Raw genomic sequence first — 13128 nt, forward strand, 5'->3', positions numbered from 1 at the left:
AGAGGCAGGCCTGAAGAGTTAGTCTATGTTCAGCCAAGTTTATTCAGACTCAGGGCTGTTGTTGTATGGCGGACATTGGCCGACATGCGAGACGCACGATCTCGCATGCCTCGATGGCCCACTAACAAATCTACGGGAGAAGTTTGATTCATTTCATTTTTTCTATTGACATCTTTTCAGGAAAAGGAAATTGCATGTCTTTCCAGGGTTAGATAATTACCATAAAAACAGATAACACCACAATATCAATCATTCAAAGGCGCTTTTCCAACCGCACCCGAATTAAAATTACTTAAGCTAACAATATTTTTTTTTTCTTCTTTTTTTTGGGGGGGGGGGGGGGGGGGAGGACCAGGCAGGGGGCTGTTGCCCGATGGATCAACGATGGTCAAGTCTAACGCTCGCTCCAGAGAGACACCACGTGCCGTCCCAATGAATCAGATTACCAATCCAATGCAAGAGACACCCAAAGATGCAGAGTAATCAGGCTAGGCCCGGAGTCCGATGTCTTTCGTTGACCCCCTCTTCTCAGCTCAGTCAGGGTTAGGGTGTTGGCGATCCCACCACACGCCAAAGACGCGTCCAATCGGAGCCCGGCCCAGTGGTGGTGTCATTCCGGATCCGAATGTTGAGCTCCGATACAAACATGTAATCAATTAGCCATGCTGCAGGCTGAGAGACTCCTCACATTTCGAATCAATGCCCATGATCTTGATAGTATCTCCCCTCTCCTAAACTCGGGCATAGTCTTTATCCATTCAACATCGGCGAGCGCCAGGCTTGTTCGTTCCAAGAGACCGACTGCTTAGATCGCCACATGAGGCCCAAGAATGGCGACAGCTACCGAAACACGAAGAGTCGAAACGCCGGGAGGGTTCCATACATTCGTCGCTAAGATCCCAAATGTCATTCCTCCATTGAGCTCGGAGAAACTCGACGGAGTAGCCGCTTCATCCCAACGTCTCAGCCATATCAAATCCGTCGGCGTAATCGGAGCCGGAATCAGTGGTGTTTCGACGGCTGCCCACCTCCTCATCGCTGGACTGGATGTTACGGTGTTTGAACGGAGCGGCAGCGTAGGCGGAGTCTGGGTCTACGATGCTCGGCTGCCGCTCGATCCCCCCTTCCCTCATGTCACCCCACCGGACACCGACTCCCAGTACGTTTCCACGCCGGACGGCTTGACAGCAGAACAGGCTTCAGTCTACCACGCGTCGCCGGGTCCGGCATATGCTGGCTTGACGAACAACATTGGCACTGCGGTAATGCGCAGTAGCCTCCTTGAGTGGCCAGAGGGAACAGACAAAGTTATCACGGCCGAACAAGTGAAAGACTACATCGCAAAGCTCGCTCAGCAATATCACGTGGTAGATCATGTACAGTTCTGGACTCGTGTAGAGAACATCTCCAAGGCCCAAGGTGAGGCACAGTGGACAGTTAGCACGAAGAAATTCGTACGCGATGCTGAGGATGCGTTCCATTTCGAGTCCCGGACCTGGTCATTCGACGCCGTGGTAGTGGCAAGCGGACACTATGATGTCCCACGGGTCCCCGACATTCCGGGTCTTGCAGAATGGAAGGAAAAGTATCCTAACCGCGTGACACACTCAAAAGCCTATCGATCACCGGAGCCGTTCAGGGACTCCACGGTCCTCATAATCGGGGCTGGCGTGTCATCCTTCGATATTGCCAACGAGATCGACAAGGTTGGGGGGAAAACGTACCAAATATCCCGCGATCCCACCAGGGCAAATACCGCCCGCCAAGAAGGACTAGCGGAGAGTTGCGAGCGAGTACCAGACGTGAAAGAGTTTATTCTTAACCCTCACGATGACAAAGAGGGAAAGCAGCAGCCAGCATTCTTGGAGGACACCGCGCCCATTCCTGGAAAAGTCGTTTTAAAAAATGGACGAGAGTTAGCCGGAATCGACCATGTCGTCGTCGCCACAGGATACATAACGACGTATCCGTTCCTTGGGGAGCTCCAGAAGCCAGAAGTGCCTGTTAATGAAGCGGATGACAAGATCATCACCACCTCGGATGGGTACACCCTCCACAATCTGCACAAGGATATCTTCTACATTCCAGATCCAAGTCTTGCCTTTGTCGGCGTTCTCTACAACACCTCTACTTTTTCACTCTTCGACTTCCAAGCTCGGGTTCTGGCCAAAATTTTCAAGGGAGAAGCCCAGCTACCGTCTCGGGATGCCATGTCTCGGTTGCACCAGGCTCGCAAGGCCAAACATAAGGCTGGCGATAAGTTCCACAGTCTGGCGTTGCAGGACGTCGCCTATGCCGACGAGATACTGGAATCTGTCAACAAAGACTTGGAGAAGGCCGGATTGTCCAAGTTGGTTGCATTCGACGAGAAGTGGCATGCAGGGTTCGATGAGCTTAAGGCCTTTGTTGCATCAGTCCGGCCTGACCTTGATTTGGATGGACCACCAGTTCATGCGGAGTAAATGAGAATGGCGAGGCGGGGCTTTCTGAGTACATAAGAAGCATGGCGTTGGCCAACATTACGAGTCGACATGTTTGAGTAATAGTTACCCCGAATTGGCTTCGATTCAGCGGTCATGGTTTCAATAGAATGAATGCTACACTGATATTAACGATTTAAAAGTCCCATGCTTAAGACCAGCAACTGACCAACATTCCGGTGTAATAGCACTCCGTTTTCACACCTGTAATAGAAGTTCCTCCGTCCACAACCCAAAGAGGTTGGGCGAGATCGGGCGTATTGTTGTTGCTTTCAGGACGGCTTAAATGTCTCAGCTTTATATTCCAGTACAGCCTCCTTTCGCATCAACAGAGAGCTCGGCAACTCTTCGAAGATACCTATAATCCAACCCTACGATGCCCGATGGTTTCGACGACCTAACAATATTGTCGTCAAGAGATACATTTCCTAGGTGTGATCTCACTCGGGGAAATCGCTCGGTTGCCGTTGTCGATCGGATGGTGGAAGACGCGTGATTTCTTCTAATTGCAAGAACTGGGAAATGGTAGAATATAACGTCACTAATAAATGCGATGGATTCCTACTTGACAATACCTGCCGGGAATCTTAGTTCGCTCAGTCCTTCAGACATACGATAACCCAAGACCTGTCCGATTATATTCTAGAGTAACTTTTCGCCTCTCGGGGTAGCCTGCATGCGGTCACTAAAGCGGTGTGTGACCAGGGGTTTTAGACCTCGATACAATGATAGAGCATTACCACACCCGTGCAGGCCAGCTTGCCTCCAAGATTCGGCAATCCGTCCCCAGGCCAGGCCAGGTAGCGGTCCACTTATTCCCAATCGCTTCGGAGGTTTAAGACTCTGCAACTGTTATATAAATTGTATCAATATTTAAAGGTAATAAGGTACATGAGAAAACAATATGTCTCAAGTTCTCACGCGGCGCTTCGGTCAGCTACCTGCGGCCTTGGACAAGCCAGCTGTCAACAAACATCACACTAAAATCTGTTGTGTGCACCATGCCTTTTGAAGTTCCCCCGCCCGAGGCCTTGTTAGAGCCAGCCAGGAAATCATGGCCCTATCTACTCCTGCGGCGCGCCAACCTGGCAGTGGATATCCAAAGCAAATATAGCGTGGCCTGATCAGCCCAGAAAAACAGGGCATGCTCATCCTCGCCGTCGGCAGTCCATACCGGTATTGGCGTTGGTTCAGCGAGGCCATTAAGCCTGTGCTCTTTCGTCGCCCAGCATAATTCATATGGAGACTCGGTCCTAATATGTGACAGTCGCTGGTCAGTGATCTTCCCATCATCGGACAGCAAGTCCTCATATCCCAGTGTGCAACCAGTCGACTCGGAAGAACCTTACTTCGCCGGAAGACCTGGGTTGTAGAAGAGGCAGTGATGAATTGCATCAACAGGCGTTGCCACTCAGTACAACAGCGCACCACCCCCCGAGAACCATAGTAACATGGGCTAGTATAGGGCACCTTGATCCTACATTGCTTCCCCTTCTCCACCTCGACGCTTCGCCTTCGACTTCTGATTGAAGCTGTTGGTAATTCCCCGGTCGGTATTGGTGTAGGAGTAGCCTGTCTCCTAGTCTCTGGCATCTGTGTCGTAACGATGACAGTGACATTGAGCGGTCCTTAAATGCGGCTCCCGTGGCGAGATTTCCACTTTCTTCGCTAAAGAAAGTCGAATATATCTCTAAATCACGATAGAATAGCGACGTTTTGGGTTCATATTAAACCACACTTCACGCAGCGAAACACGGTTGTATTGTCAATGTTTGCGATCTTGACATGAGCATAAGGGTGTAAAAGTTAATGCAACACCTACTCACTCGACTCATAGATTCGCTTCCGCCATAGCTCTCCAACTTTGGCAGTGCCCCAAACCTGCAGGTGTCTATGAGAGGCTTGACCTTAGTGGACCGAAGGCGCCACCCGACGTTCGCTTCGTTTACTCCCTTGAGTAAGAATTCACCCGAAACGTCAACCAAACCGCGCTTCAAGATGGACCTCTAATGTTGATGGACACGAAGATGATGGAATTCGGCTGCAGCGCCGATCCGAGCCCGACGGCTGAGGGGAAGGAGGACGTCTACGAACAATCTCTTAAAACCCGCCGGTGTCACCCTGCATCAAAATACGCCGGTTCTTGTGCAACGGCATGCCTGCAAGCACTGCCACAGCTCAGACGGGTTGGCACCTTCCCGAATTACGTCAGAAGAGCTGGGAATGAGAAACTGGAAGGTGCCGATTAGCCGTGCTCCCTTGGATAGGATCTGACTCTGGAAGCAATATTCTCCCCGGCTTTTAGCCTTTCCCTGTTTCTCCCAACGCGGATTCGCCTTACGCCCAGGAAAACGTGTCTGTATTCAGCCATCAATCTATTGACGACCATCCCAAAGACGGATCACATCACTTGTAGCAAGACAATAAACTTCGTGATCAAAATGAAGGAAGCTCTTGTTTCCAAAGGTAAGGACCATGGGCCGGGCCATTTTCGTCTTGCCTGGGAGAGGGAAAAAATAAATCGTCAACATGGACTATCTACTGACTCGCTCTAGGACCATCCGTCCAAATTGTCGACAGTCCCGTCCCCGAACCTAATGACGACCAAGTCCTTATCAAGGTGGTCATCAGCGCTTCCAATCCTAAGGACTGGAAGCTGCCCGAGCTGCGAAACCAAACCACCAACTCGGGCGATGACTTCGCTGGTATCGTGGAGAAGGTTGGCGCCAATGTTTTCGAGTTCAAGCCTGGAGACCGCGTTGCTGCTTTGCACGAAATCACTGCCGCCGCGGGGACTTACGCCGAGTATTCGCTTGCTTCCCAGCACACGACCTTTCATATTCCAAAGGAGACCACCTTCGAGGAAGCGGCCGGCATCCCACTCGCTTCCATGACCGCCGCCGTTGCTCTCTACCAACATCTCGCCCTGCCGCAACCGTGGGCCTTGCCACCTCCTAATAACAACGTTCGCGAGGTCCCACTGGTAATATACGGAGCCTCCTCTGCGGTCGGCTTCTACGCCCTCCAGCTCGCTCTGCGGAGCAATATTCACCCTATCCTTGCTGTCGCCGGTCGCGCGACTGACCATGTCAAGCAAATGATCGACCCTGCCAAGGGAGATGTCGTAGTCGACTACCGCGCTGGTGAGTCGGCTGTTATTGCGGCTCTCAGGGAGGCACTCGATGGCAAGTCGCCTCTCCGATACGCATTCGACGCCGTATCTGAGGGCGACAGCGCCAGTACCATAGCGCAGCTCTTCAGGGATTCCGGGGACGGCAAGGAAGCAAAGTTTACTTCCGTAGCACCTGGCAACAAGGATGGAGTACCGGAGTATGTGGAGCAGACCATGACGTTTGTCGGCAGCGTGCACAGAACCCCTGAAGCTAAGGACCTCGCCTACGTGTATTTCCGCTACATCGCGCGGGGTTTGCAAGAAGGTTGGTTCCGTGGGCAGAGGACGGAAGTTGTTCCCGGTGGCCTGAATGGGATTCAGACTGGACTGGAGAATCTGAACGGCGGGAAAGCGAGTGCAGTTAAGTACATTTACAGAATTGCAGAGACGGTGGGTATTGAACAGTAATAGCGCGGTGGCGAGATGTGTTTGGCGCAATTTACTCACCGCGCAACACTACCTGGACTTTGCTACGATTATCTTATCATTAATAGGTCCTCTTTAGGAAGGCGTAGAATGGCATAGTCGAGATGCAGTTACTCTCCAATTATTTGAGCTCGTCGATCGTCTTTTGTGGAGACACGTGCACGAAGGCAGAGAGAGCCGTCCCCGGGAATGAGAAATAATGGAAAAACTACTACTAATTCAGTGGGTGAAGGATACTAAGTCTCAATTAATGTGCTGTTGTTGTGCTTGATATCTAGAATTCAACAAGCTTCATTCCCGGCTCAGGATACCTGGTCCCATGGATCGGGACGCGAGCCAAGATGGCTTCGACGGTCTGCAATTCCTCCTCAGATAGCTCTACTGTCTCGGCATTCTCTTTCACCCTCTCCGGAGATCTTGCTCCCGCCACAGGAATAACCACAGCGACACCCGATTTCTTGCTCTGCGATTTCAACCATGAAAGGGCGAGCTGAGCGGGGCTTATACCCTTGGCCACAGCTAACTTTTCTACTTCGTGAACCAGCGCCAGATTTTTCTCAAAGTTCCCTGGCTGGAAGCGGGGGAAAACGCGAGGGTAGTGACCGGGTGGCAAGTCGGCGAGACTCTTGATCTGGCCTGTGAGCATGCCTGCACCAAGGGGTGTATGCGCCACGATGGGGATCCCTAATTCAGCGCATGTGGCTGCCACGCCGTTGTGAAAGATCTCAGGTGACCAGAGACTCGCTTCCTCCTCTACCATATCGATTCTAGCCACGGCAGCGGCGCGGCGGATCGTGGCCGAGCCCACCTCGCTGAGCTGGATGCCACCGATTTCTCCAGCAGCCACGAGTTCCGCCAACGCCTTTACAGTATCCTCGATCGGGGTTTTAGGGTCGATGCGTGCGATGCCGAAGACGTCTATCTTTTTGTGTCCGGCTAGAATCTTGTTTCCGTTGGCGACTAGTCGGCGTACTGTTTGAGGAGACCCATCGATGGTGAGGGCCTTCATGTCGACAATACCGCTCTTGATACATACAACTACCTTAGAAGCATCTTCGGGGTATCTCTTAAAGTATCGCGCGATGAGATGCAGGGAATTGTTATCGGGTGTACCATAGAAATCTGCACCGTTCCAAAGATAGACGCCTGCCTCAAGCGCCGTTTTGAGGACTGCAAATGCTTCCTCATCTGGCAAAACTGCGCCAGGCGAAGTCATTCCTAGGCGTTGGCGTTAGTATGTGGCATGGCATATCCGGGGTGGGATGAGACACGGGTGGATTGGTGGGGGAAAGCTGTACGCATGAGGCCAAGGCCATTCTGCCTGACCGCCTTTCCAACTAGGGTAATCATGTTTAGGAGCAACTGAATGTCGCTTTCCTGTTTTCGGTCAAATTTTCTCTTCCACAACGGTTTTTAGATCCAAATAACTTCAAGGTTGTCATTCTCCCTTTCGCCGCTGCTCGAGATGACGTCGGATAAAAAGACCAGAGATTTTTCCTCAAAAATGGTTATGGGGAGTCGGGTTTAACATCAACAGCCGATCCCCCCCAAAGCTAAGTCCGATCCATGCCACTTACGTGGCGCTCACGAAGCGGATCGGCGTTGGCATGACTCGTGCACGCCCTGGTCAGCTCCTGACCGGAGGGTTTCGAATCCGCCGGTAGGCTTTCAGGGCTACGGGAGAATACTTCGTACAATGCCTAATCAGAGTGATAGTGCGTGCAGATCAATTCCAATCGGACGCCGAGACGTTACTCGAGGCAGCGACCTAATCGGCCAGTCTGCCAGTAGATGCATAGTAAAACTGTCACGACTCCCTTGCAGAAGAACATGACATTTGAGGTCGTTTAACCACAACGAATAACCGAGGAAATAGAATGCCTCATATACATAACGCAGGTCGTTTATTGTATCCTAACTTCCTACGAAGTAGAGTGAGTGGTGTCAATGCTGAGCCTAATCCTAATCTTGTTCAATTTACACCGATTCGGCGCCGGCTCAAACGAATGTACAATGGCGGCTTCTGCCACATGAGATAGACCTTCTGATTCTCGATATTGAACCTGTCGTCTAGCAGCTCCAAGTCAAACCGGAATAGCAGTCGTGCGAGGATGAGCTTCATTTCAGCATAAGCAAAATTCATGCCAATGCAGTTGCGAGGCCCCACCGAGAAGGGCTGAGACGCGTCGAGATGATCATTCTTCGCCCAATCAGGTCTCTCGTCCGTCTTCAGCCACCGTTCTGGTGTGAATCTCTGGGGCTGAGCGAAGTTGGTAGGATTGTCGCAGGCTGCTTTGGCATAAACGCTGATGATGGTGCCGCCGGTGATGAATTGGCCCGAGACAACGGCACCTCCACGAGGTACTTGGCGTCGGAGTTCCCCCGAGATCGGCGGGTACATGCGAAGGGCCTCATCGAGCACGGCGCGTATGTAAGGGAGGCTTGACACGCGGATTAGAGTGATGTCAGATTCGCTAGTGAATTCGGCCTCCAGCTCCTTGCGCAAGCGTGCTAACGTGTCTGGGTGCTTCAGTAGCAGATACAAACAGCCCGACAGGGCAGTGGTGATTGTGTCACTGCCAGCTGGTATCAGGAGAGCTGCGTTGACCTCCATCTCCATAACAGACATGGAGCCTTCCCTTTGCTCGTTCTGGCGTGAGATGTAGGTCCAAAAGTCGTTCCGATTGTCATCTTCGGGCATTGTGATGCGTTGCTGGACCTTTTCATAGCTTAATCTCAAATGTTCCTCTCCTTTAAGAAGATCCTTGAAAGGCCCAAGCGCGAGGATGATCGGGTAAAATATACCGCACATTCTTGCTGCAAGGACCCAATGTGTCGATCGGAAGAAATTCAGGAGTAGCAGGACCCACGGGTGATATCCGCTGTCCTCGAGACAGTGGAAGGAGCTGCTGAATGCCAAGGTCCCGATGATGTCAAAGGCGAGAAACTCGATCCATTGGGCAATGTTTATACTCTGTGTTTGGTCACACTTCTCATCCAGTCTCGAGAGGAAGAGATCGATGTGGTCCTGGAAATAGTGCTCCTGTTCTCTCAATGCCTTGTCGGAGAAAGCCCGGTTGAGCGCTGCCCGCTGCCGGGCGTGGTCCGCGCCATTAGCTGTTAGGAGATCTGGCACTCCAGGGCGGATCTGGCGATAGCCAAATTTCTGGAATTTCTTGACACCAGGATATCCATATATCTCTTTCCAGGCTGTCGGGGCGGTGAAAGACACCATTTCCGGGTTGACTCTAACAACAGGCCCATACGTGAGATGGAGATCTCGGACTGCGTGGGACTCCAAACCACGAAGGCTCATCACGACACAAGGAAGATAGGAGAACTTTCGTCCCATAGGCCCTGGGACCTTAGCCAGGGGGCTAAACGTCGTTGCGTAGACCGCATAAAGGACATAGTAGACAATGTACTGTTAGCTAGTTAGTTTCCCTGCCATTGTTGGTCTTGCGCCGGAGGTTGAGTGTTCATGAGGTTGCTCACCAGAGAGCCCAAGATGGATATAATTTTCAGTGTTGAAAGGCTTGTGATCTGCGTCCACAAGATAGAATGCATTTTTTCACCAGGGCGGGCGAGTATGTGGTCTTGCAAAATGAACCTCGACGAGGCGGTCTGCGAAGGTCCGTGAGAGTCCACGACGTCTTTTGCTTTGGAAGCAGCTCAGAATGACACAACTGTTGACGTTGGGGGCATGAAAGACAATTTCCCACCGTGGGATGGATTCCTCTACGCTGCTTATTCCGGAGATGACTTGTTCCGTGGCTACCCCCAGCTAAAATTCACCGGCCGGACATTGGAACAAAAACCCACCGGAGTGGTACGAGTCGTAAGACGGATGGATTGGTATGGCACAACTCCTCATACGAAGAGTAATACAATCCTATTGTCACCGCCGCGCTTCCTACTGAAGGGGACCGTATTGCTGGTAGAAGCATCAATAGTTACAAGTTCTCGGATTTACATTATTAGGGACCTGTCCGACAAGGTAGAGTATGTCGTATCGTCCGCGCTGAACATACCACTCCACCATCTCATCTGCAAGGTAGAAGACAAATTCTTCGACAGAATTGAAGCGAACTTCGATCAACACACTGTTTCAATAATCAAAATGGTTGGGACAATTGACGTACACCATCATCTCATCCCTCCCCGGTTCAGAGATCGTAGGTTTAGGACCGTTTGGCTCAGTTTGATGGAGGCCGCTAACGCAAAGCTACAGTTTGGTTCGCAAATATTGAAAAAGCCCGAGGTCTTGTGCTTCCTCAATGGGAGCCGACAGGTACTCTGGGTTTAATCGAAGAGGTCGGACTCGCTGGGGCCGTCATATCCATGGGCCACCCTGTTCATCCATATGTGCAGGACCAGAGCCAGGTCGGCCCCGTCTGCCGCGAGATTAATGAGTACACGGCCAAGCTGCGCGACGAGCACCCGAACAAGATTGGTTTCCTGGCGACGCTTCCCCCTCTGGACAGCAGCGAGGCATGCATTGGGGAGATCAGATATGCGCTCGAGGAGCTTAAAGCAGACGGCGTGGTAATCTTCAGTAGCTACACGAAACGATACTTGGGCCATCCTGACTTCCGCGCAGCCTGGGCGGAGCTGAATAGCCAAAAGGCCGTTGTCCTGATCCACCCCGGCTTCGAAGGCATGGACGCCATTGAAGAGCCACGTTGGTTTGCCCCTACTGTCATCGACTGGACGCATGAGACCACACGCACCGCCTGCCATCTCATCACAACAGGAGTCACCCGTCAGTTCCCCGATGTCAAGATCATCCTCTCTCATGCTGGTGGTACGCTGCCCTATGTAGTTCGCCGCGCTGCGAACCTCTGCTGCCGTATCCGCCTCGTGGACATGACGGAGGAGGAATTTGTTGAAGAGGCCCGTAAGTTTTACATTGACGTGGCTTTCAGTGCCTACGACCCACAGCTGCGGCTGCTGAAGGAGTTCGTCAAGCCTGGCCATGTCCTGTTTGGAAGCGACTACCCTTGGGAACATGGCCCCGTCGTGACGCAGCAACTTGCCGCGACAGACAGGGTCTTTGCCAGCGAGACTTTGGGCGCTGCGTTGGAAATCTTCCCACGATTCCGCCAGTATCACTCTCAGTGATAGACCAAGGACCTGAAGTAGTCTATCTCGAACAATAGGAACTGCCTTATATTCGATCTCTCCTCATTTATGTGTTTCACCGCGAGTTACGAATTGGCGATTCTTTGAATCCGTAATTGTAGCAGTGGTAATAACTTGCGACGGGCCAGCTCCGGGAGCTATCCTCTAGCACGTATATTTCTAGTAAGACACGTTTTACTCTAGTAGCTCCTTCGGAGGTCGAGTGATTCCTTGAGGTAGATCAAGAAGTACTGATTTTCATTCCCCAAAATACACTTAGCCTCTCTTATATTTCCCGTCCATTTTGTCCAAGCACATCTCAACAGTCTCTCGGATGGTCTGATCCAATCCTTTGTACCCTGGCTGGCGCCACCATTTCATCAACAGCTCAGCACCAAGCTTATTGTCAACGGTACTGATGTCTAGCAACTCATTTGGATCCGGCGGGGGCAAGGCAACGTCCGGCAAGGCCATTTGTATGGCCTCGACGACGAGACGCCAGTTGAACGGTTCATCGCAAGCGAAGATCCTCTCGCTCGACACCGTTGAGTCGATGGTAGCTGCAATGTGAATTCGAGCATCGTCGGCAACATCCACCATGTAGACTATTACATCATTCGTTAGGCATTATGCTTTGGGTCAGGACAGGTAACACGGGGCGAGAAACTAACGTGAGGGTATCTGGGGCATGTTCCCATGTAGCAAGTTGAGTACCTGGCTACCACTAATTCCGATAGAGCCTTTGGCCTTTCCAAAGTTCAAACCAGGATTCACAACGTTGACGCCAAAAGTTGGCTTTCGCTGTTCAACGAAATTCCAGACCGCTTTCTCGGCCTCTACCTTGGCAACTCTGTAAACATTCATTTTCCATTCAAAGCCCATCTCGCCTCGCTTTTCCAGGGGTGTATTTTTCACGAGGTCAATCGCGACCGTATTCCACGTGTCCCGGCCGATATGGAACTTGATGCCGGGCTGAGGATTTGCGGCCGTCCCGGTACTCGAAGTGAACACCACCTTTTTCACAGTGGGATTTTCCAATGCTGCCTCGAGGATATTTTCGCAGCCCCGTACCAGCGGTCCACTCACATCAGAGAGGTTGTCGGAAAAGGTGTGAATGGAAGCGGTGTGGATGACACCTGATACGCCTTTGATGGCCTCATGGAATGCATTTTCAGCAGCCAAGTCTTCGACGACGAAAAATTCGAAGCCAGCCGCATTGAACAGCTCCGCAACCGACCGCCCTTTCTCGACGGACCGAACAGTGCCGCGAACACGGAAGCCTGCCTTGAGAGCCTCGTCGACGATGTTCGCTGCGATCATCCCCGATGCCCCGGTTACCAAGATGAGAGATCCTTGGGGGAATGCGAGATCCTTGCTCGGTAAGAATGTAGACATAGCCATGGCGAGCGATGTGATTCTGAAAGGTATCACTGCTCTTCGATGAGGAGTACTATTATTACAGACGGAGCAATAGGTCACTATGACTACCGGTAACAGGTTGCATTATTGGATGTTAGATGTATCTTAAACCCATAGCTAGGAACAGCCTTGACCGATGGTTTGACATAAGATATCAATTAGTCAAGAGCCCTGCTTCAATTTCGTCATCAAGATCCAGGGCACAGCTTTCCGCCGTTCAATGAATAAGGGGAGGGTGAGATCGAATCAAGCACCACCACGCAATAGAAAACGGCCCCGCCGACGGCTCAGCCTGGGGAGATGACGCGAAATGAAACATCAATATCTGCCTTGTCCGGGAGGTGTATTGTAATCCAGGTTACGTTACCCGGAGGTGGCGGGTCATCTTGTAATCCGACGGCTCTCTGAATCGGCGGGTTTGAAGGGATATGCGCCGGATACGGCTGCGTGCAAAGAGGAAAGATCAATGTCGCTCTCTATTTCTTATTCGCTCCTACGTCATCGCCACGC

General features: G+C 51.7%; 3 protein-coding genes and 2 pseudogenes across 3 annotated transcripts; 3 read left to right on the forward strand and 2 right to left on the reverse strand.

Moving 5' to 3' along the window:
- Positions 1 to 830: 830 nt before the first annotated feature.
- SAPIO_CDS4832 lies at positions 831 to 2462 on the forward strand (annotated as a pseudogene; the record flags this gene model as incomplete).
- A 2459-nt stretch (positions 2463 to 4921) lies between these two features.
- On the forward strand, positions 4922 to 6060 carry SAPIO_CDS4833 (uncharacterized protein; the record flags this gene model as incomplete). Its single annotated transcript, XM_016787290.1, has 2 exons — positions 4922 to 4946; positions 5036 to 6060. The coding sequence occupies 2 exons, from the start codon at positions 4922 to 4924 to the stop codon at positions 6058 to 6060; spliced, it is 1050 nt and encodes a 349-aa protein (XP_016643169.1).
- Positions 6061 to 6352: 292 nt separating this feature from the next.
- SAPIO_CDS4834 (uncharacterized protein) lies at positions 6353 to 9313 on the reverse strand (the record flags this gene model as incomplete). The annotated part of the gene is made up of 4 exons (XM_016787291.1): positions 6353 to 7296; positions 7377 to 7455; positions 7656 to 7752; positions 8091 to 9313. 4 exons carry the CDS (start codon positions 9311 to 9313, stop codon positions 6353 to 6355), a joined length of 2343 nt encoding a protein of 780 aa, XP_016643170.1.
- A 1106-nt stretch (positions 9314 to 10419) lies between these two features.
- On the forward strand, positions 10420 to 11199 carry SAPIO_CDS4835 (annotated as a pseudogene; the record flags this gene model as incomplete).
- Positions 11200 to 11475: 276 nt separating this feature from the next.
- On the reverse strand, positions 11476 to 12600 carry SAPIO_CDS4836 (Uncharacterized protein; the record flags this gene model as incomplete). The annotated part of the gene is made up of 2 exons (XM_016787292.1): positions 11476 to 11804; positions 11871 to 12600. 2 exons carry the CDS (start codon positions 12598 to 12600, stop codon positions 11476 to 11478), a joined length of 1059 nt encoding a protein of 352 aa, XP_016643171.1.
- Positions 12601 to 13128: the final 528 nt, after the last annotated feature.

This window comes from Scedosporium apiospermum (assembly GCF_000732125.1).
Source record: "Scedosporium apiospermum strain IHEM 14462 chromosome Unknown SEQ_SAPIO_0094, whole genome shotgun sequence".
Taxonomy (NCBI): domain Eukaryota; kingdom Fungi; phylum Ascomycota; class Sordariomycetes; order Microascales; family Microascaceae; genus Scedosporium; species Scedosporium apiospermum.